General features: G+C 39.6%; 1 protein-coding gene across 1 annotated transcript; it reads right to left on the bottom strand.

Moving 5' to 3' along the window:
• Positions 1-1475: 1475 nt before the first annotated feature.
• Positions 1476-23464, bottom strand: LOC104076413 (ubiquinol-cytochrome-c reductase complex assembly factor 1-like; the record flags this gene model as incomplete). Its single annotated transcript, XM_009577268.1, has 7 exons — positions 23452-23464; positions 22821-22960; positions 21080-21184; positions 17067-17174; positions 14055-14127; positions 7991-8048; positions 1476-1584 (listed from the first exon to the last, which is right to left on the bottom strand). Coding segments are annotated over exons 1-7 (606 nt in total), but the record flags the coding sequence as incomplete, so codon positions are not given.
• Positions 23465-25490: the final 2026 nt, after the last annotated feature.

Raw genomic sequence — 25490 nt, 5'->3', positions numbered from 1 at the left:
AACAGGACCGGCCCCAAAACTGAGCCCAGCCCTTTCATTCAATCTTCTCTGGTACTATCATCTAATTCATTTAGGCTCACTCACACTGCCTTATGGCATCTGACCAGGAAAGTGGAGATTCCCATATTGGAATTTATGTAGGCCCATTAATGTAGCAAGAAATTCTAAGATGCCTGAATTTACATTTAATCCAAAGGAAGATTAAGTGGATGACTTGTCTTTAAAAGCAAGCTGTAACATAGTAAAGCTACGAAATTCCCAACAACTAGGGAAAAATAACCATTGCTGATGGAATAACTGAAGTTACACCAGAATCAACACTTTTCTAAAACCACATACAAAATAAAAGATCAGAGAGAAACTTCTTGAGTTACCAATGTGATCGCATACCAAATCCTAACTCACTGGTTAATTCCCTTGTTTGTCACCAATAGGAATACCCTAGCAGCCTCTCCCTTGGTTATTTGGCTGACAACTATGACTTGAGAATATGCCATTATTGCTATATGAAAACTGTCACTTCTCTAACAGTCTCATTTATTTTAATCACAGACAAACCTCTATTTAATAATTGAACAATTCTTTTCTTTTTCCACAGCACAGGAGATCTTTCCCAGCCCTATTCTCCCACTAGAAGTGCCCTGAACATAGGCATCCTCAACTGTATCAGGTCTCCTGTCACCACTGTGATATTGGGGTTATGAAAACTGTCTCCTACTTCCACTGCTTCTGCACTGCCTTCTCTGAAGACTATCACCAGCACAAGGCTCGAGAGATGCACTTACAGACTTTAAGGCCAGAAATGACCATTACAACTAACTAGCATAACCTTCCTCGGAATAGGCCAAAAAGATCCAACCTTGTTCTGCCTTCAAACCTGCAAATGAACTATCCTTGGAGCTACTCTCTCCTTACAACATTTCTTTTATGATAAAGACTAGGTATACGTAGAATCCAAAATGAAAAATAAAATAATGACTAGTTATAGTCATGCACAAGAACTTAACATAAAAACCTTGTCCCTTAACTTTCCTTTTACTCACCATCCCAGATACAGAGAAAACTCAAAGCTCTGCTGGAATTACTTAAGTTGCAGTTACACATTTGGCACTAGTCATGTTTCTCCCTACCTCAGCTGCATATTCCTATCCACAAATGCCCATTCTGTTATAGCAGCATCCGTTTCTGCACTCACATGGCAAACCACGGGGAAAATTAATTACTTTCAGACAAATCAACATCTTCATCCAAGGCATGGTGCAGTTCAGAAACAAGGTCAGTGGCTCAATACAACAGGCAGTACAGCTGCGGGAATGAATGGTCAGGAGTAAGGGCTACATATACCAGCTTAAGCTAATGAAGAAATAAACAAGCAGCTACAGGTTGATTCTTAGGCATTCTTCTAAGATATGCAAAGTTACAAAAGCATTGAAAAAGGTGAATCATCAAGATTATCAACACCAAAGATGACTTACCCCCATCACCTTACCACGCTGTTCAACATCCTCCCACATGCAGTGAACTATATAGCGACACATGTATTTTCCTGTGCGACCCTCCTGTTTCATTCGTACCAGACACATCCTGCAAGAACATAAACACCAAATTCATAGCTTCTAGCTTTTCTTCAAATGTGAAGAGTAAATTAAATATATTTCAGCTCATTTAAGATCCTCCTTACAGTATGTGTTTTTGTGATCAGGAAAAAAAAACCAAAGATTTTTTTTTTTTTTTAATAAACTATCACAAACTTTTCTTTCTGTACTCAAGAGCTGTATCTGCTGGATTTTGGCCAATCCAGCTATGGAAGGGTGACAGTGGATTCTATTCTGGCTGACAGTATTGTAATCTAGTTAAACAGTACTGCAACCTAAATTCCTCAGCCTTAAGAACATATTACCCTTTGGAGCAGGAACAAATGTCTTGTCTAATCCTAGGCTACAAGCCAGCTGTAATTCAGCTTGGTATACTAAAGTGTTGCAAGAGTCCGAACTAGCCAAGCTGTGAAAGCTTAAGCAAGTTACAGACTTCACCCAAATTCACATTAGCAGTGTCCTAAATTATTTCAACTACAGAGGTCTTCGGATATATGTCCAACCTCTTGGCAAAAGCCCTGCACGCAGTACATGCAAGAAGAACTCAAAAGTTTTTAAGTGCATTGTGGGATCTTAATGATAATACCAGGTTGAGTTGTTTTACTTTTTTTTTTAAGCATTAAAGCCACTTCAACTTCATTGCTGCTGTTCTGTCTAAAAAATAAATCATCAGAACAAAAATTTTATTTTGCCTCTTTTACAACATCTGTAAACAACATGAACTGAAATACAGGCTAACCCCTCACTAAGCTAAGAACCAGTCCCATCACCAGTCCCACCTTCTCTACCCCACTAATCAGCTCTGGTCCTGTGTTATGAGTCAGAAGTGCCTGTCCAGGATTGACTGAGTTACTGTAGACAAGGTGATGCTCAAACACTGGAGCTGAAAGAAGTCACTGCTTTGCATACAGACATGCTACAGGTGGGAAACTGCTCACAGGAAATTCTTCTCACAGCTTATGTAAAAGCAACAGAGCAGAGCTGCTGGAGGCCACTTTGAAGCAGTTGCATACTAACAATAGCGAATGTGCCACAAGAGTTAAGAGGTAAAAATGATGTTTTTTTTATCTGTTCATTTCTTCAGTGGACATAAATTCTGTGCCTCCCTACAGGCATTAAAAGTATTTGGTGATCTATGAATGCCAGCTCAACAGGGAGAATCATAAACTTTGAAGCTTGTCTGTTGAGCTGACCTGTAAAAGGACAGATGCCAATCTTTATGATGGATTCTATCTTGTCTACTGAGTAGTAAAGGAAAGATATTTTTTAACCTGCAAAGGAAGCAAAACTTATTGCCACCGATGAGTAACAGAGACAAAACAAACTGAAGGTGACAAAAACTACATTAGTCCTATATTCTTTTTTCTGATTAGAACCATACATTCAAGTTCCATACAAGGGCCATACAACTGAGATACCAAAATTGAAAGAAGAAAAGGCCATGGACCAGAATATGATTTCTACATGGAGAGCTTCTGAAAATGACAATGGCCATACAGGAGACAGCTCGGGCTCCAACACAAGCCAGGTGGAATGAGGTCAGAAGACTGGAGAGAGAGACTGAGGCATGACCAGTAGATCAATGATCAAAGGGTGGAGTGACTGAGAGAATCTAGGTAGAGCGTTGGGAGAGAAGGGGAAGGGCAGCAGTCAGCAAAGGGAACATATGGAAGACTGTGGCAATTTATGTTTCAGGAAACAGAGCTGTGTAGGATTCCCAAGGTTTATATTGTGGCAGTGACAACTCAGTATCTGTCCAACAGCACCACTGTCCCAGCAAATAAATGCAATTAAGACAGTATCAAGAAGTGAATCCTCATCTTGCTCACAGAAGAACGACAAAGCTTTCTGCTAAAACAGTGGTCCAGAACTCAGAGAACAGCTGTCCAGTTACCAGTCCTTCCACAAAACAAATGCACAAAGAGCTTAAAACTTTTGTGTCTTACTTCCACCGGTTTCAAAACCTTTGCTCCTCTTCTGCATTTCCATAATTGAGCTGTATGAAAAAGTTAATTAGTAAGAGTTACTGTATCCCAAATTTTTACCCACTCTTAACAAGTCAAAGAGAAAAAGACTCAGTTTAAAAGACTAATTTTGGGCTAAGAAAAGCATTTTTATACTTCTCTTGCTGAATACGCAAGCTCGGGGGGGGGGAGTAAGAGTGGCTTCGCAAGAAAACCTCCTCCCGAGCATAAATACTGGTTCCTATCCAGTCTGCCTTCAGTGGTGGCGAAGCAGGAGGAGAGAGCAGTACACAGACCAACAGCTAACAATTGGTCACTGATGAGCAGGACTGGAGTGGCATTCAGAGTAAAACCTGCTACCCTGCTACCCACGAAGCCTAAAAGGCGGCTCTGTGTTTGGATGCATAGTGCTGTCACAGAGCTGTTCTGCAGCACCACGAGTGAGATCATGGAATTTTGCAGTTTATTTGAAAATTTGGTAGTTTGTTACTACACCTGCTGTCTGAGGTTTAAAAGACACAGACTCTATAAGGACTATAAACCTTCAAACTAGATCAACACAGTGTGAAACATTTTATCGTTTCACTACAGAATCTGTTCTGTAGTTTAGTCAAATACTGACTCATCTTCGTCAAACCATGAAAGCAAAATTATTCCAAACTATCTTTAGAAAGCTGTCTACCTGACATTGGTTGGGTTGGATAATTTATACTGTACTTAAGTTATGCAGAGAGATTATGTTAGAAGAAAATTATATGTAAGAATGCCTGAAAAGGAACAGGAGCACCTATAACTCGACCCATCTTAGATGAGATATAGCAGTTTCCCACAACAGCCTCAGCTACAACTGCTTCTGTCAGTATTCCCATAGTGCCAACAGACTGGCTTAAACACCAGAAGCGGTAGTCAACACCACCCTGTCAACTGTTGTGAGGTGGCTCAGTGCCATACAATCAAGGTGTGATGATGCATCATACTTCCAAGGGCAAAGCCCACTCAGAGCTCACTGCTATCACCTGCACCTGGCCACTCATTCCTGCCGCCTCAGTTGCTCCAGAGCAACTGTGTCTGGGGCTATGTTTTACTCGTTCAGGGAAATTACTCTGGCTTAACACTACAAGTATCAACAGCAATTTTGGAAGGCTTTATTCTGTTTAACCCATTCACGAGTGGCCAGCAACTTGGGGGGCTCGTTACCATTATTCGTAGAAGTGTATGTCACAACGATGTCAGGTAACGAGCAGAATTCTGAACTCTTCCTAAGTAGGTTTGCATGTTATCCTGTGCCCCAGCCTAGTAAGTTCACCAACTACTGTATTTACAGCCATGTACAGGTCTTTGCTGGGGCACAAGCTAACAGAACCGAGCCTGGCTGTGCAGTCTTCCTCTCCCCTGGTGCCTTTGCTTAGGCCATGTAGCCCATTCCCTCATGTTAAGGCAGGATCAACTAAATGCCTAAAACATTGCAGGTAAACTTGTTCTTAAAACCTCTCTCAAGCAAGACTCCTCTGATGTAATTTAAACCCCTTTCTCCCTGCCCTCTCTACCACGAAACAAAGAGAGTTTATCACCTTTCTTCTGAAGCAGCACATTTCAAAATGGTATGGTATCCTCAGTCTTCTCTATGCAAATCTGAGAAATCTTTTCCTGCAGGAACTGTTTTCTACATACTTGGTGGTTTTTGTTCTCCTCTGGACTCTCTCTGACTGATCAACACTTTCTCAAGTGCAGATTTCCTTATGAAAAATAACGCTCAGATGAATTCTTGCAACAGATCTTTGAGTCTTTCAGGACAGGAATTGTAGCACCACTCTATTTTGATCCTAGATACTTTAGAGATGTCACCGTACTTGGTGTGGTAAAAATATGAAGCGAGCTCTAGGTATCTACATGATACATCCTGCACCGAGACATTTCTTAGTACAGTCACCAAAGTCATCTCTTGGGCAGTTTCATAACAGCTCTGGACACAGCCAATGCTCCATTTAGACTGCCACTGCGTGCGAAAAGGCAAACCCAGCAGTGGAGATGAACAGCTTGAGATTTTCTAAAAGGTGTGGACTTCTACGCATAAAGAAAGAGTCCTCCTGACATCAAAGGTGTGAAGTAACAGAAACGGCCTATAAAAACATGACATTCAGGAAAAAATATTGATAGGTTGATTTTCTGAAGTCTAATTTTAGCAGTGCATTGGAAGGCACTGGAGTGTATCTAAAGGAACATTATCTTGAAAGAAGTTAGCAAAAGCAGAGGCTAAGCACGAGAGCCTGAATTTCCCCCCTTTCTGACTGGAGGTAAGTAGGAAAACTCTATTCACAGACAAGAAGAAATAAGAGCCAGAGATTCAAACGAGGACCCACCCCAGAATCTGTAACACAAGAACGTATGCTCTGACAAGCACCTTAAGTCTATAAAAGGTGGGATGCAAAAAGCACAGAAACACCGTTAACTAGAACATGTTGGGCAATGACAACTGCAAGAAAGGAGGCGATGTTTACCAAACTAGGAAAAATTCTCATCTTCTCCAGCTCCAGAAGACACTCTAAATCAGTTGAAACTAAAACTCTGAAGAAGAGGGAAGAAGTAAGTACACCAGAAAGTGATCTAGACTGCATTGCAAGGGGGAACAGGAACGCTTTAACAGATCGTGATCAGCATCTACATGGTCAGGTCACTGGCCACCAGATCAAGAAAGTTTCTAGCCTCTGAGGCAAAAGGTCCAGCAGGAAAGACAGAGGTATTGGAGCCTTTAGGCAGGGGTAGGATGTCCTTGACCTTGCCAGAGCTAGCAGAATCAATAATGTTCTACTCCCACTTTACTGAGGTCAAACTGATTAAAGAAAGAGAATCACAGAGAACATAGCAATTAACCTGACTGTGAAAGCAAAATTATGTCATGGAAGGATCCTAGCCACTGAGCTAATCACAAGCAAAGCCTGCAGCATTTCCCAATGACCCAGGTAGTGAGCAGGCCTATCACAGGCTTCTCTGTATCCTGGAATATCGAACTGGATATCTCCTTTGTGGTCCAGAATGACAGCACTCCTTAGGTCAAGCTGCCAGGAACATGGAGGAGCCAGGCACATAAACATTTAGTGCTAACCTCTACGCTCGAATTTTCATTGCTGTCACATGAAGTAGACGGATTTCATTCCTTCCTGCTTGTGTAGTATATTGCTGTCAATCTGTCCACCATATCTTAAACATAAGAGTATTTCAATTTCCCTCAATAAATGTCTCCTTTACATCACTGGCTCAAAGTGTGGCAACTCTTGGCCTTCTCCAATGCAACTTTCATCTTAGAATTTTTGTGTCTATCCCATACTAGTTTCATCTCTATCATAGTCCCCTTGTTTATTTTTATGCCTGTCATGAAAGAAGATTACATATCTTGAATTTGATGCTGTGTATCACAGGGTACATCTTCCTGTCAATGCGAAATCAAGATGATGTGAAAAAAAGTGTGTTCTTTGCAGATTCATGTTACCCCTCTTTGTTTTTCCCAGATACTAACAAACAGTTTGGTTTTGAATATTTATTGCAGTAGTTTTCCAAATATAGATATGAATGATTAGCTTATAAATTTTTTAAAGCCTTTTTTGCACAGGGAACAGTAAGAAATAAATAAACTGCAAATCTCAAGGGTCTTCCTTACTTGATTCCACTGATTTCATTAGCTGATTATAATTTCAATGGTTCTGCTAATTTATTCATTCTTTAGTGAAATGAGCTGCCCCATCTTTCAATATATTGAGGAGACAGGAAATTAAAAGGAGAGAAGGGGAAAAAAAGGAGGCAAGGAAATAAGGGGCCTATGCTTAAGTGCAGCTATTTCAGTACAAACTTCCTTTCAGCCTTTGGATAGCTGAACGTAAGTCTATGGACTTCAGTCTCCTGAAATTACTGTACTCCCTTGTGCATCCCTCTGACCTTTACAAGTATGTAATGCTCGATTTTTTTGGCTACTATTTTCACAAATGAAAAAAGGAAAAAACTTAATGTTTAAGGTGTTAAATATTTTTACATATAGCCAAGCTGGCATTCACCAACTTGCACGTACATTTCAGAGGTGCAAGAATAAATGCCAATGCTGTAATTTGTTAAATGCTTCTGATGAGCAGCAACTTTAATGACCACAAATTCTCCCAATTTAAACCACTTTTACATAAATTTAAACTGTTCCTAAAACACCCAAGTAAGATTTTTCCACATAGGCTGAGCAAGGCTTTTAGAAAACTCATGGCAAAGACCATTCCACTACTGAGGAATGTAGAGATTTATTTCTTTAGTAGAAAACTGCTAAAATTCAGTAATTAGTAAACTGAATATAACCACTATCATCAAAAACCACGGAGCGTACTTTTTCTCACATTAAGGTACACATCACTATTTCCTGAAAATAGTTCTATTATTATTTTACTTTTCACTTACCAGACATGAAGCTGGGCTACTAGAAACCATGAATTCAAAGTATCAGGCATTTGGCACCCTTGATGGTAGGGGGGAAAAAAACAAAACAAACAACAAAACTAAGTATTAATACGAACTTCATCACGTTTTGCACCTAGCAGAAATTCACTACACCAAAATCTAAATACATTTTAGTAACTTAATTTCTGACCCTAAACAGTACATACATATCAGAAGCAAACATCATTTACTGTCACACTTGTGCTTATACTCTAGAATATGCAGCCACAGGACGCTGTAGATTCCAAAAGATTTCATGTTTTTAGAACTCAGATAACATTTACAGGGGGGAAAAAACCTCCAAAATAGAGAATTAGACAAACATGTGGCTTCTAGCTCAGGAAGTCCCAAAGCAGTAGAGAATAACAGGGAAGTATCAACAAATGCTTTGCTTCGTTCTTACGAAGCCTTCTTGCCTCCTGCCAGGGACAGAATACTGTGCTAGCTGGGTCTTTGCTCCAACTGCTGTTCTGATATACTACACAACGGTACAACACACGGCACTCTGAGCGTACCTTGCCTCTAGCCATTCTACACTAGGATTAAAACCACCAACCAACCATAGAAACAATTTCTGTTTCCAGATTTAGCTCTACTCCGATAGCCACTGGGTTTCCCAGAGATGGTTTGTCCACATGGATGTTCACACTGTGGATCTGCATGTGCCGTTATGATGTGAGGCTGGAGATTTAGGCTATGTGGCACAGAAACCACATTCCTCTTCCTCATGCTTGAAGAACATGGACTTATGGCTTATGTGCACATTAAGTCCTTCAGTTCCTGTCACTCTCAAGCCTTCCTCCTAGGAAGTCACCTCTACATCTGTTTCCTGGAGAAGTTTTTAAGAGGAGTACCTAATGAGAAGGATCTGACACAGTCACCTTGGCGTACCCAGTACTTGGTCTTGTCTTCTGGACTGTTCAAACCTAGCTGTAAGAAGGCCAGAGAGTATTTAGAAATGGACTCTCCAGTCAGATGTGCCCCAAGGAAGTCAACTTTATCTTTTCTGTGTTGAATATATTCCTTTCTGACTCCTATACTTCTTGGCTCTCAAGTATTACTAAGGAGATTCACCTGGATCATGAAGCAATACTTTTCACAGGCTCTTTTTATATGCCAACTATAGTCAGGCAACCACCAGAAGAACCAAGCAAATCATCACTATTCCTCAGAGAGGTGACTCCACCAGTGCCTAGGAGGTGCCAAGCTTCAGCATCAGTGCCCGTACATCACCTATGTTTGGAGATTAAAGACAAGTTTCCCTCACTCTTCTCCCCGTTTGGCTCTCTCATTCCTATTAGAAATAGTTCATGTGCCTAGAAATGACTCCTTTGACCTAAAGGCATGCCAAGGCATCTCTAACCAGGGCAAGAGTACACAATGCTTGCATTAACCAAACCATTTAATTAAATGAAGGTTCCACAGGCAAGATTCGGAGTAAAACACTTAGTTCAACAGACAGAAGCTTCTGAAGTGGAAGTTACCATGTATCAGTCTCCCACCACAGAAATCACTCTTCAGTGGAAAGCAAAGCTCACACCTCTACTACTGGAAATACGGGAAGTTTTTAAAGACCTATTCAGTACCCAGGAGGGAAGAATTTTTTCTCTAAATTTCCAAGTGTTGCATTTCTATTGTTATAATTCATTTTTTAACTTGTATATTAGGACTGTCTACATCGTAAATTTAAAGGAGGGATGGTTCCTTTAAGGCAACAAGCTTGCCCTCAAATATCAGCTTTTTAAAAAGAATGCAATTCTAAAATTCGGGGGTTTGGAACACCTTATTCTGGGAAACTAACCAGGAAGAAAGATCCATCCTATAATTAAACAGAAAATTATTCCCTTCAGAATACAGTTAGATATAGAAAAAATGTCTGATGATAAAGCTACCTATGAAATTACTGTGATTATCATCAGCTGGGGAATAAATCTATTCTGCCCACAGAACACATCCTGTTCACATGTCTGCATATGATTAGAGACATGAATGCTCAGGATTATGAGGACATACCTCTTCCTCCAGTCATATTCTGCACTTAAAATTCATCAGGTAAGGGATGCAAAACTTGAACATGGACTTTCTTTCATGATAGATCATCTTTGCCACTACCACAATTTTAGGAAGGATGCTATGGGATAATATCCTTACATCCTGCAAAAAAACAGGTGCACTATGTCAGTGTTCCCCTGAGCATGACAGATAGCAGCAAGTGCCTATAAGGCATCTGATGGGCTAAGGGAGACAGAAGAATCCAGAGTCCTGTAGGTAAACTCCAGCCCTTTCAAGCTGTTTGGTAGCCCCACTAGGAGCCATCTGAAAGGCTGTTTTGATAGGGCCAGCTCTTTACTACTGCAGCTGCATGACAGTGGAGCAATTAACAGTATTACCAGTTCAAGATGAATTCAAGGTAACCCTACACTCCATGTTCATCAGACAAACTTCAGCTCAGCTCTCAGTATCACCTACCTGATCCTAAAAGCTCTTTTGACCTTTCAAGTATAAGGTTAGGCATGAAACACTCTTCTCACAGGTGGCTACCTCCTTCATTTTGTTAGAACTACCCAAGCTCTGCAAGCTTTGTGCACAGGAAGCCTGGCACCAGTATCTTGCTATTCCCTCTACTACTTCTCTGTTCTCCTTTAAACAAGAAACAGCTGAAGTCCTAAAACAGCTCCACTTCGCGTAGAAGCAGCACAGTACAGACATTTGGGATGTAGGCACTAAAGCAGAATTCCCAAAGTTTTATCCATGGATGATCACAAAACAAAGAGGCAACTGAATGGCAGGTATAATAAAATTAACTGCAGTATAATATTAGAGAGTCAATTAAAACACCTCCTTTATATACTACAGCAGCCTCATGACTTGCATATCCATAGTCCATATTTTGGGAATTGCTGTTCTAAGGCATAATACAGAGAAAGGCAGTTCACAGACCTCATACTGCATAACAGAAAGTCTCAGAAATTTCACTAGGTATCAGCAGAAATGCACTGAGATAGCAAGACAGCCTGTAAGACATGAAATGCTATCATTGTCCTAGTCCTCAACACCATACTATCCAGTCTTTATACTCTACGTCACCTCTATCAGAGAACTACCTGACAAAATCCACATACCAATCCAAGTTCCACAAGGTCACACTGCAGTTGTTATTCATGCCACAACATAACCACATTCAGAAATGCTGAAGAAGGCTCTATGAGGAACTGGATCTGATCACACAGGGCTAACGAGCCCACAAATGGTTTTACACACGCATGGATGCATGGTTTCCAAGGCCAGCTCAGTAGGTTAACAACTCTCACAAACAGCAGAGAAAAAGCTAATAAGCTCTCCAGAGACCAGAGCTGACTCTTATGCAGTTCACTTGGGTACCTCAACACCATGCAACTAGAGCCAGAAGTGCTGGGGGCAGCAAAGCATAAACACACCGCTAGGTCTACATACTTTGGCTCAGGAAGACCTGAGCTGGGTCCCATGCAGCACCACTACTACTCTTAGGGTTCCTAAGCAGTGCAATTCATCATCTGGGTGTGCAGCACCCACATCAGCATAGTCTCAGGCACACCTACTATGCTTGCTGCATCACCAAGGGAAACAGTTAAGAGTTAGTTGCTTCCTGTTCCTACTAGTCCCCCAGTCTGCTCTTTTGGGAGCGAGCTGCAGTCCTGGCTTAAGCAATGCCCATCTTTATTTGAAAAAGGAGCAAATCAGAACAGAAGAAAACAGCTCCTGACTGACCTAGTTTGATGAAGACACGGCGAATTGAACTGAAAGTTGGATATCTTGCTTCATGCCATGTTCCTCTCTCTTAATCGTGTACTCCTCACCACCTACTTTATGCCACAGCTGCTGTCCATCAGACCCTTCCATGTGCCACTTTAATTCACTAACACAGCAAAACAATAAATCAGTAAAAAACTGGGCTGTGTTCTATCAGTGATCTAAACAATTCACCGGAGGATATGATAATTGTCCAGTCCAGAACACAGGCAGAAGAAGATGGAGAAGTAAGCCTCTTCCCTTTGGCCACTACTTCGACTCAGCTGCCCATGGAACCACAGCCTAAAGCTTCTTTGTTAGCAAAATCAATTTAAAAGGTTTCTGCCCACCCCACACAGTCTGTGTTTTAGGGGAACTACTTTTTAAACATGGATCACACGCCTGTTAAACTTTAGAGCTAATCCCCCAAACAGCTGCAGCTCTAAGTAGATATAAGTAACAAAAACTTCTTATCTGTCTTTATATGAAAGCAACGATTTCTTTGGAACCACAACGACTGGCGTTCTTATAACACCAACACGTGCATCATGCACTCTGTCAATCTCAGCAAAACAAACTATCTTGATCCCTAGGTAACAATGGTCTCAAGTCAATACAAACATAGGTTTCCCATGGTGTAAATTCAGAGATGGACCAGCTACAACTTGTACTACAGAGCAAAAAGACAAAAGGCACAATGAGGACATTCTGGAGAAAATGATGAAACTTGAAGGAAAGGCTGCCTGCTGTTTGTGATATGTTTAAAGTGAGTGGGAGCTCTGGGAATTTTCTCTTTAAAAGAGTAGGACAATATCAAGAATACAACTGAAGTCATTTGACTCAGTATTAAGCCTGAAAATCTGTGCCAGTATCTGTTTTGAAATTCCTTTAAATTTTAATCTAGGGCAACATTTACATATCTTTGTACAATTGCTCTGTTAAGCAGAGATAGTGAAACACCAGTTAAAAACAGCAAAGCCTCTATTTGAGAGGCAAATATGACAAACAGAAGAGAACTTATCTGAGAAAGCCTGAGAGAGCACACAGCTGGAGAGAGGTGTGTGCACAGGAAAAATGAGGTTCTAATTCTTTCATCACTACTGATGAATCCTACTGCTCACAGAGTTCTCTCACTCCTGCAACCGCTGAAACCACATCACAGTTTTGGAAAACCTTCTGAAAACCACTGGAAAATCTTGCAGCAGCAACACCATGTAGCAAACCACCCTCAATACACTCTGCACTAGATGAACACACAAAGATGTCCCTTCAGCGGATCTCTCAAGAGGCAGCAGCAGCAGCCCCAACCTGTGCTGGTGCATTGTAAAGCCATAAGAAAGCATTTGGTAGCTCAGGAATTCAAGTGACAGGCCAGATCCAGGCAATGGGTTTACTACCAGCTAAATCGCACTAACATGGGAAATAATTCACATAAGAATAAAATATTACTGAAGCTTATGTAAGTCTCAAAAACACATCTTCCCCATTGACCAGACAGATTTGATACTAATAAAAGCAGCAACAGATTTTGTGGCTAATAGCTAAAAAACCATGTGCAACATGGAAAAGCCATCCCAATTCAAGCCAATATTATTCCTATATGCTTAAAGAAGGGACTTGTGTCTCTGTTCTAGTCATACTCTCTACCCAGTAAAGAGATGTGTCCTGGTTTAATACTGTCATGGTCAGTAAAACGTAGAAAGTCTCTAACTTCTAGCCAAACCTGCCCCAGTCATGAGGAAGAGAGACAGGTAGGACCCTGTGATCTAACTGACCCTGTATCATAAAAAAAGTTGTGCATCTATGGACAGGGATGGTTCTCATACCTCCATCCCAGTTATACTGGACCTTCTCACAACTGGTCATGGGACAGGGTAGGACACAGAGACCATCTGACCACAGTAAAAAGGGAAGAGATATCTGGATTCTTAGTTTATCCCACCCCTGGTAATAAAAAAAGCAATATCCTTCAAAGTCCAGGACATTCTAGGTTTTACTTATCCTGCCCTTGCTCTTGTTCTCCATTGCAGCGGGCAAAAAGTAACAATCCCAGACTCCAGAGTCTGCCCTTAAATCCTTGCCACTTCAGAGCTTAAGGGAACGCTGTAGTACAGTTAGCTTCTAGTTGACCATGACTGTTAGGGTCTGACAAGTCTTTTTGCTGTCATATTTATTGGTATAAATGTATCTAATGAGTTTTCATCAGAAGTTCTCTCACCGGGACAGTAGTCCAAATACCATCAAGTCTATTACTTACTGTTAAAAAATTCCTCGTAGTCAGTTTTCTCCACACAGCATGTGTACATGCGCAAAGCTGCTACCTTAATTTTCTAAAGAAAAAGAAAAGACAATACTTAGAAGTATTCATCATGAGAGCTAGTGAACACTACTGTTTTTGTTAAAGACATACACTATCATTTTCTGAAAAGACTTCTTTTGAGAATCACAATCACTTGAGATTTTCAGGAGTACATTAAACTATTATATCTCCCAGGAGTAACACAAGTATAATCAACCTTGCCTTGAGGCAAAAAAATGATTAAATGGCTTCTTGAATACCCTTCCAAATCTAGTTTAATACTGTCATTACAGAAAAATAAATGAAATGGCTTTCCTTACAGATACGCCAAAGATCCCAATTCACAATTCCTGGTTTCCTCCAATAACTTTAATTGATGTATACCACTCAAAGTGTTTTGTATAATCTAAGTTTTAAATATTAAAGAAGTGACATACCAGACATGTCCTAAAAATATCTTTTTTCCTACAAAAATGAAAATTGACCAACTAAGCTTCACAAGTGAGAAAGGAATCCCAAATGACGAATGACATGAGGTATACTCAGGTGCTTTGGCACTTCTAATTTTGTTCTTGGCCTGCCATTGCACCAGAAACACCTTCAGTGCATCATCTATCACAAAGATACATGTTCTGAAGCTTTAAAGAGCACGCTAACTGATAGCAAAGATCTTAAAGAGAAGAGCTGTCAGCCATTCATGTTTACTAACATCAAGGGGAGAAAAATAAAAAAATTTGAAAACTCCAGAGCCCACTCCCCTACCTAAGCCAGGAAGCACCACTGGGTATGGGTTGTTTTGGTTTGGTTTTTTCTTTTTTGGTTTTTTTTTTTTTATTTTTAGTGACGTATACTAGGGATCATCTCAGTGCTCACTATACTATAGAGATGAGCACTATGCCTGTCAAATGGAACTTCAAATTACCAAAGTAATTATTTGTGTCTTCTTCAACCAAAAGAAAAATAAGGAAGTTGCAACTGATCTCCTGCTGTGGAAACACAAGAGCCATTATTTTTCTTATTCAATAATCTGAGGCTTCTGTCAAAAATCAAGTATACATCTAAACTTCTTGCAGTAAAATAATTTACACGGCTTACTGGAGTTCTGAAGGTTTCCTTTTTAAAGGAAACGCTGCCTGGCCTGGGAGTAGAGATATCCCTAGTGAAAGCCACTGCTCCAGACCAGGCATTACTAGACATTAAAAACATATTGTAAAGAACAGTCCCTGCAATCCAGCCCTTAAATAAGGCAGATAACACAGGATAAACTGGTGAAATTTAATCATGGAAGTTTTAGGGTGTAGAAGAGGTGTGGGGGAAGGGAGAAGAAAATGGAAAAAAGCAGAGAAATATTAAGAAACTTCCCTAAGATCTCATAGAAAGCACTGGCAAGGCCAAAAATGAACTCAGGTCTCTCGGGCCCTAACCACAAAATAACTCTCTCCAAACCCAAGTTCCCTAGCCAAAAGCAGGCAGTAAAGAGTAGCAATTAAGGAGAACTCTGAATCAACACTTAGAGCTAACAAAAATCTTTATTACAACAATATGTACACAAGCACGTGGGAGAGAAACTATCCTCTCATGAGGTTTAGCATCACCTGATCGAAAGCAACTGATTTTAACCGAAATACCTAACCCGTAAGTGTTAGTTATCTTTTCTTTATATTTTCCTTCTGAGGAGCGAGATGCAATCGGCAACAGTTTCAGATCAGTCTCGGAGGAGGTCCACTCTGCCTTGCAGATATTCAAAGCACCTTATAGGTTTTAATTCCTGTACAGTTGGGCTCAGCCCTTCCTTCAAGCTGCCTTCTCCTCTCACTCCTTCATACTATGTCCTAGTTCAGAGAAAAGAAATTACGAATTTCATCTCTGTCTTGTTCCTTCTGCATAAGGAACTGAAGGTGTCTCTTACAGAACTGCTCTCATTTAGTCGATGTTAACAATTGCTTTATGAAAGGACTATTTAAAAATCGTGGAAGAGGAGGACCTATTTGTGACTCTGCCCTAGTCAGCTACTACTGAACAGCGACTCAAACAGCAATCATAACATATCTCACTATTGTCCATTTGGGAGACCCTCCTGTGACAGAAATACAGAACACTGAAAGAGGTTCAGAAAAGGGCAACAAAAATCAAGAGATGAAAGAGCCTCAATAACAGAAACAAGTTAGACTAAGTCTCCTCAGTCCAGAGAAAGACTAAGATACTACAGAATATATGAGTCTATAAAATCATCAGTGGAAGGGAGAATGTGAACATACACTCCAAGGAAAGAATAATCACCAGTTTTTTTTAAGTACACAATTAAAAGGCACCAACTGAAAACAACTGTACTTCTTTCCCCAGTGGGTACTCAAGCTATGGAACTCCCTGATATTGAATGCTATGGATGCTATAAACTTAGAGTTCATAGAGTTCAAAGTGCAACTGGACAAATTTATAGAAGAAAAATCCATCAACAGATATTACAGAAAAATGCCTAGTTTCATGCAGGAAGTCCTGAGACAGACAACTGTTGTAGGCTGGAGAGGCACATGAGACAAGTGTCATAATATGCTTTTCCTATAATTGAATTCTTTCTAGGTAACTGCAATTGGTCATTATTAGAGACAAGATGATGGTCTATGTGGGTGTTTGACTTAGATAGTAAGGCTGTTATTGTGTTCTTCAGTGCACAACTTAAGTAAATAAGATATCTGAAGAAATTCAAGAAGGCTTAAGACTCTGCAAACCAAATGCAATATTCCTACTTATGTCAATGATGGCAATGCATAGATCAAGGGAGGTTCAAGCTATGGATTGTTATTCCTCACTTCACAAACCAGGAATTTACATGGGTAATAATCAGAACTTTTCCATTAAGTACTGCTCCTATCATAAGAAAAAAAAAAGGGGGGGAGGGGGTGGAGTGTTTGCTTTTTAGAATTCTGAAAGTATCAAACAACCAAAAGAATTATTAAATGAATGCTTTACCCATCTGCTATACTTCAGTGGTCCTGTGAAACCCATTGCTTCTATTATCCTTGTGAAAGTACCCACTTTCTCTTCAGATGACTGCAAGGAATCCTTTGCAGAAAGATGCTGTAAAATTCAAACATCACATATTTCAGTCTCAGCAATTAAATCTGACAAATCATTTTAGTTAGAAAAGCTACAAGTTTAATACAGAATTTTAGGGTTTTTGTTTACTTTCTTTGTTCAACAAAACAAATACATATTTAGGTCTTCTATGCAAAATATTACACTGTTTTTCCTATGTGACATTCTTCTGTTTATGAATGCAAACATTGCATAACCATTTTGATGGAAGCATCCCACTGGAAGCTCAGACTCAAATAGTTTGTATAGAAACCTGCCTTCCAAAATATGGCTCCCATTCTAGATTCCCATATTCTTTCTAAATATGTGTCTTTACTAGGGCTTAAATCTTTTGCAAATAAGGCAAGCAAACAAATCACAGAAACAGAGTAAATAAAGCTAACCTTTCACATTCCCTCTCTTACTCTCACAGACATATCATATTCTAGAGTAATTACATATTATATAAGCCGATCAGCTCCATCTTAAAACTAATGAAGCTACATGAACCCACCATTCTTACTGAGAAGCTCCCCCAGATTGTTATTCCCCTTACAGTTAATCTAAGTGGTACTTGCAGAAAATCTAGATCAGGAAAGCATTCAGTCCTCAATGATTTTCAGTGTCTGCAAACATAAGATAAATGTTCTCTTCCAGATTAACCACGCACCTTAAACACCATTGGACTGATAAGAAATCTTTGTGGCATTCTGCCTCTAAGCATCCTGGCAGTAGCAATCAGCCATCAGTAATTACCATTTGTACTCTAGCAAATAATTTCTTATGAATTAAGTATGCAGTATAAACATTTTGTTATCAACAAATTACTCTCCTTTTAACCCATCTAACCTAAATCTAATGCACCTGAATCTCCTACATATACTTGAGGAATACAGCTGAGAACCATTATAATCTGAGAAAGTTCCCTGACCAAAGAAATTTACCAATGTTAAATTGCTTCAGGTTGCTGGAATTTTACCCTAAACACTTCCTCCTAAGACACGAACATAGTAAGAAAACAATTTTCCTTGTAGGGAAGCAATTTAGCAATATAAGGACTGCCATACATGGCCAGAACAAACACTTAGACCAGGACGCCATCTCCAACAAGGACCAGTAGCAGGTACTTGGACGAGGCACAAAAGCAGAGAAATACGGCACACGCTGCAGCTTCCTGAGGTGTACCTGCTCAGCTTTTGACAGTCATTCCTGCACTAGGAAATGTATCCACACATTCATTTTTGGCAGCTACAATTGGATGCACCTTCAGCACCCAAGGTTTGAAACTGTTTAACCTCCATAACACACAGGGTTGTGGTACATGAGTTTCACAGTTTAGTTATGTAAAAAAAATTCCCTTGTGCCTGTTTTAAATCCAACCTTGCCACTTCATTGGATGCTCCCAATTTTCCGATAAGAAGCCGCAAACAACCATTTCCTATTCCCTTTTTCAGTATCTTTTATAACTTTTACAGGCCAGTATCATACATATGCCCATCAGTTATCTCTCCTTAGTTTAGAATGGTCCTAAAGTAGCTCTTCTCATATTGAAGGCTTTTCACATTTCTGATCATTCTGGCTGTATTCTCTATAGCTTTCCTAGCACTAGTATAGTAATTTTTGAAATGGCATAAATGATAAATAAATACATATTAAAATACAGACACACATCCTGCACAAGTTCCTATACTTAATTAAAAACTAACTGTAAAAAAAACCTGACAAAAATTGTAGCTTTGAGACATAACCAATCCCTATGTATATCCGCACACAACGTTTAGCATTTGAGATAAAATGCTTTGCACTTGTGTACTATCCAGAGATGGCTATTAATGTCTTGAAACCCATCATGCCTACTATTCACGTAAATAGGAAGAAACATGCTCAGTGCCATTTTAGTACCTATCAGTCACCTAGTAAAACAGAACAACACTGTTCAGGACCTCCTTTAATAGTCAGATCCTTGCTTTGAACGTTGGCCATTACACCTGTTCACCAAATCCCCCATTATCATCCAGAACAAAAGCGTCTGCAAAGGCACTTTCCCACCCTCTGCCACGTGTGATGGACTCAGTGAGTCTACCGACATGTACATGAATATTTAAACCAATTTTTAGTACTTTCTCTTCAAGGTTATCCCATGCAATACTCTCCTCCTCTACACTAAAAATGACACCTAATCTTACATCGTAAGATATCTCCATAAGCCCCCCTCCAGCCAGGCAATAACAGGATATGCTCAATGCAGAACTTGTGTCCCAATAACCACTACCGTACCAAACTCACTAAATCAACTTTCGTCTCCTCCACAGGAATTAAAATCATACTAAAGCCCTAGTGAATCTAGGCAGATTAATTTTACTACATGCCTCTTATCTACAAATGCATTATGAAGTCTCCCTCAGTATGGATTTTTCATTATGCAGAGGAAGTTCAGTTAAAAACCAAAATTATCTCGATTCAACTGTTGTTAGCTCATCACTAAAAAAAGGATTGACTGGAAAACAGTCTTTTTCTAAGAAATGTCGTGATTGTTGCTTCATTCTTCTGCAAGTCTGCCTGCACTAGCTCAGGAGATGGAGAGGGGATTTAAGCAGTGAGTGTTTGGTTCAACCTATGGATAGAGGTATGCAGTTCATCCCGCCAAGGCTAGGACTGCAGCCAAATGCAATTAAACAGACCTATAAGAGTATATAAAATCAGATCTAGAAAATATATAGAGAAAAGTAAAAAAAAAAAGTTTTATAACTCTCTCAAAACAAGCTCATCAAGACACTGAAAGGGACATAAGCCCACCTCAGGATGACTTTCCTCCTCAATACCTGAAATTCAGTGCTCAAAGTGAACAATCTGCTTAATTCTGACACCAAATATAAAAATGAAACAATTGCAGCTCATCATTGATTCTAAACCACTTTCCCACCAGGAGTGCATAGTCAAGTTCACATTTCAAAGATGAGTAAGTATTCCTCTACTCAAAATAATGAGGTTGCAGTCCAAAAACCTACCTCAAACCTTTTGTCTATCCATGTTAAAATAACCAATTTAAAGTACTTCTTAGTATTTACCTCTACCTCTACACCAGCAAAACAGACAATTAGGCAGATAGCAAACTGGGATTGTTGCTTTTATGCAAGTTTTATCCATACATCCCTAACTTTCTTTTTCCTTCTGCCCTCTCATTTCTCGTGCGCACATTCCATTTTGCCATTTTCTTCACGTTACGTTAACAAGAGCAGGATCCTGGTATTTATTATTTGAGAGAAGCTGACTCCCTTGGATTAAGAGCTAAACTGATCTTATGGAGATGATTCATGCTCCAGAAAACTTCTATTCCAAGACAAAAGACAATAAATGTAAGAGATGCAGAGGCCACAAATTAACAAAATAGTACAGGTGAACAGTAAATAAATTACTACACAATAATTAGTCATTATTAGTAGACTGCATGACAATTTTCAGTGTTTAGCAGATAGCAAAACTGCCACCACACGTTATTCCCAAGCTAAAGAATCAGGAAACATCTTGTCACTTCTAATACGTATGGGCAACCTCTGTGTTTCCCTTTTTAAAGGTAAGAAAGGAGCATCTGCCCCCCACCCCAATAACTACTCTCCTTAACTTAGTTTCTTTTCTCATTGGAAAGAAGCCCTCATCTTATCATTGGAACCTTCACCCCAGATAACCCAACTGTAACTGTACCTTCCTATGCTAGCACTTGATTTTCTGGAAAGGAACAGAGAGCACTTCTCAAATTACTGGACCCATTGTTCACACTATACTAAAACATTTTTACATAAAAGTTGAATCACCTCCTACATGTTTTAAAAAAGTGTTTTGTTACCTGTATCTGTATGATCCCTAGCACAATGTGCCCTCCGACAATAAAAACATCAAACTCTTCTAACCTTATTTGTATTGAAAAATGATCTGTTTTGCTGTGTAATGGCTCCATTGGCTTGAATCAATCCACCACAGGATTTAGACAGTCGGAACTGGCCAGCCTTGCGTCTCTAGTAAAAATGATGAGAGAAAATAAAAGAAAAGAAAAAAATGAAAAGAACATTGATTAGTAAACATTTAACTTTATACCAATTACCCTTTGTTTGCTTCCAAGTCAATTACAGTTCAGTCTAATCCTGAAAAATGCTGTATCACAAAAAGCACACATTTATTATCATAACTGTTACAAACGAAATGGTTGTCCATGCTTAATGCTCCACACCACACATTTTCTAGTGTTGTAAATGTACTGACGGAATGGACTGGCAGAACACTCCACTCTCATAAACCACAGGCTATCTGCTTTGACTTTCTCACACACTACTTCTAATTATGGGTTTTATCTCTTAATAAAGAATAATTCTTTTTCCTGGCCTTGCAGAGAAACAGAGTTTATGCTATTTTTATCTACAATTTTATAGTCCATACAATTGTCTTTGTATCCAGGACTTGAGCAAAACAAATTACAGGGTAAAAGCTATCACTACAACCACTACAACTTCACGGCACATGATTTGTATTACAGAGCTACTGCACAATAAAGAAAACTATCAAGTAGGAGTGAGTGAGATCTCCAGGTAAGAAGCTGCACACTGAATAGAACACTTATCATAGCCTCCCAGCACACCCAGATTGGCAGTAACTTGCTTGTGAATAAATTCAGACAAAGTCAATACGCTGGTTTGTTCGGAGTAGTCATCCCCAGAAGTCTACTGAACCAGCTGGTGGCTCAGAGTAAGCCCAACTTTATCGATCAACTTCACAACTGCTCATTTCCCTCTCTACTTCCAACATCGTATGCTACCTGATATGGACTGGTGCTTTGATAGTATGGTTGTGTCACAAAAGCACAGGCAATTTTCCCAGGACTGGAAGGTCTTGTCTGAGAAAGGACATCCAAGCCAAAGAGCTTATGGTTAAATTTCTAATTCTGTAAGTCATGGCTCTATGATCCAAGTTGTAATATACAGGAGGACAAAGAGGAGGCTTAATTTCCTCTCGTTTCATTGCATGCAGAAAGGAAGCACCAAGCGATATACTCTAATTCTGTTCAGATAGCCTGCATCTATTCCCATTTTCTACACATTTTTCACCTCTTTATTATTAACTGCTATTACATGATGTTCTAGTTAACTTACCATCAATAAACACAATCTGACACTGCGCATGCTATTACAGAACTGAAAGCAAAACTGCAAAGCAGTGGTTTCCACTGAAACAACACTACTTAATGTTGTGCTATGCTAGGTAAACATACTATCAGTACTAGAAAGTCCAAGGCTACTGTACAGTGGATACGTTCTATAAAATAAAGTGCTGGAAATTACATGCATTCGTGACTAGCTTGTAATAGCTGCTTTGGAAAAATGACACCTACATTTGGACTTCTGCATTTAATCTACTCATGATAGATCATACGGATCCATTAAAAGACTACATAGCTGGAATGAAGACAACTGTGTAATAAAGAGTGGGAGCTCACCCTTTTAGCAGTAGAAAGCTTTTAAGTTGCCTTGATATTTCAGCAATACACAGACAGTGAAGACATCACTTTTGGAAGCCTCTTTATTTAAAAACCATTACTTTTTCTTACTAATTTAAACTTATCCCATTTTTTAAACACTTTAACATACTCTGATATCCTACCTGGAAAATACCATAGAGCATTCGTCTACACTGGCCTTGGACTGCGGTTTTCTGTAATAATCCACTGCATGCTGCTATCCATTGAGTTACTCCAGTCTGGCAGCTCTGGAACAGAGAGACTAGTAATGAAGAAAAGGACCCTAATACTCAGAAACAGTTTAACTGTCCTTCTGCTTCCACAAGTTTTACTCATTTATACAACAATTCTCATATTAAACTCCCAACTTGCGCTTCACAGAAGTATAAATCTTGATTTTAAAGCATACAAGCACGCAACCCAAGTTTGATGGCAGAAACATATCAGTCAAAGAAAATGGTGGATTTTCTACATCATAAAACTAACCCACAATTTTTATATCTATACAATAAATTCAAATGCTTAAGAAGCATTCTTCAATTGACTGAGTGATCACTAAAAAGCTCTTATCCAACTCTCAGCTTTTATGCGTCTTTGTCTTACTTTACTCAGCACAGCTAAGAATTTTAGTATTTCAAAAGCGTATATTGTCCCAATAAATTTCAGTGAAGATAATTATTTTCTGTAATGAAAATGTCAGGTAATATGGAAAAGAGGCGGCGTTTTCTTTGCACCTTTCATTTTCTGCAATATTCAAGTTAGTACAATATTTACCTCCTTCATACATGTTCTACATTAATACTGGAAATAATGTATATATTATTAGAATGGATATGCTTTCTTCTAATAAAAATAGCTTCATTTTCAACTGGCCACAAAGATGATTAAGAGATTGAAGCATCCAACACATGAGGAGAGGTTTAGCTTTGAGAAAAGACAACTCCAGGGAAATCTTATCAATTTGTATAAATACCTGACAGGGTGGGCAGTCAAACTCTTCTTAGTGGTGCCCAGTGAAAGGACGACTATGAGACCAGCAGATCTGCCCAAAGATTAGGAGGAACAGACACAAAACCGACTTGAGTTCCTGTTCCCCGTTCCCCTACCTGCACAGTCACTGCTGTCCCTCAGGTGCAGTGAACTGCCTCCTCAGCCTGTCCCTCCTCAACTCCTCACACAGCTGCACTTTCAACCCATTAAGGGAATTGATTTGGGTTTTTAAAAACTGTGAGGGGAGAGATGCACTACCATAACAAATGTGATTAGTGTTCACTACTACTACACCTTTGCACTTCTACTGTAGCAAGACTACTTAGTTTCTGCTCTTTCTCCGTAACATCACTACCCAGCATGTAAAATTATGAAAATGATACATTTCTATCCAAAAAGACATTTCAGCTGAGTACCATAAAGTACTTCTTGACATAAACCAGTGCTCCGACATAAACAGTTTAACAAACACTTAAGTGAGAAAGAAAATTCACCGTTTTTTATAAATAACTACTACAAGATTCCAAGGCATCTGACAGATTTTTTTGATGCTTTTTCTTTGTAAAAAGAAGGAAAACATGCCTAGGTTGCAATATGTCTTAGAGCTTGAACATACTGGGGTTTATAGCTGTTGAAAAGCACTACTGCAACAAAACTGGACAGAGACATATGAAAACATAAAATAAGCATACACACACTTAAAAGGTGAGATGTGATAAACAATCAAGTAATAAAGAAAAAGACAACAACAGAAAGCAGCAGTGAGCTAAGGGATCTTCCCTAAGCCAGGATCACTGTTTGCAGAATGTAACCTTCCTTTCAAGTTACAAGTGTTACTTTTACATCTCCATTTAGCTGAAAGAAAATGTACCAAGCATAAACTGAACAGGATTATTCAGGAATAGCCTGCAGACAGGGAAAGCATCTCCTGTGGCCAGCTGCCTTGTCAAGATACAGATGAAAGAATACCACTACGGTCTTCTAAATCCTCCTGGCAACCATTAGGAAAGCCTTACGCAGCAGACAAAGTGTTCATCAACATCTCTTCTTAGGTAAAGAACAGCTTTATCATAATGGCAGTATTAACTAGTAGAGCTGAAATGTTTGGACAAAAATCAGGATTGTATCATATGCTGTGAGCTCTTGAGAAGGCTTGAAGACAGAAGAAAAAAAGAATTTCCTTTCTTATTTCCAGTACAAAGAAGAGACACTGAAAGTTTGAAGACTTCTTTTCATACAATTAGGCAACTATTAAATTCTAACGCAAAAGCAGATGCTGGGAAATCCAAGGATCAGCAAAGCCTGAGCTGAAGCACGCTGCTGCTGTCAGAAGTCCCCTGCCTCCCAACTGTGTACTCCCACCACTTACTACAGCTCAGGTGCTTCTCTGATTACAAAGTAAGGCAATTTAGATCACAACTACATCTCCTCCCCTCCAAAGAGAAACTTTTCTGGCTAGGCTGAAAAGTTGAATCAGCTTACTTTGCCATATGAATGCCAGAAGCAGCTGGGAGAGGAGGAGTTGCCCAGGGACAGGTAAGCCTAGGAGACAAGTCCTTCACCTTCTGCAGGCAGGTTTTCATTACAAACCACACCCTGGGGGTACAGCTCCTCGGACAGCTAAACCCATCTGGTGACTCACTGCTTCTCTACCACTCTCCCTGCTCTCCTCCTGCCTGGCTTCCCCCTCCCTTTTTGCTAGCGATTGCCTCTTTAACGCATTAAAACTGCAGGAAACTATTTTTATGTTGCCACGGTTCTGCTGCTCCAGCATTTGGAGCTTAGAAAAATGCTGGAGGAGGCAATGGTAGGCAACAGTGCAA

This window comes from Fulmarus glacialis, unplaced genomic scaffold (assembly GCF_000690835.1).
Source record: "Fulmarus glacialis isolate BGI_N327 unplaced genomic scaffold, ASM69083v1 scaffold44834, whole genome shotgun sequence".
Taxonomy (NCBI): domain Eukaryota; kingdom Metazoa; phylum Chordata; class Aves; order Procellariiformes; family Procellariidae; genus Fulmarus; species Fulmarus glacialis.
The sequence above is the reverse complement of the archived record's forward strand: the minus strand, read 5'-3'. Positions and strand labels throughout refer to the sequence as shown.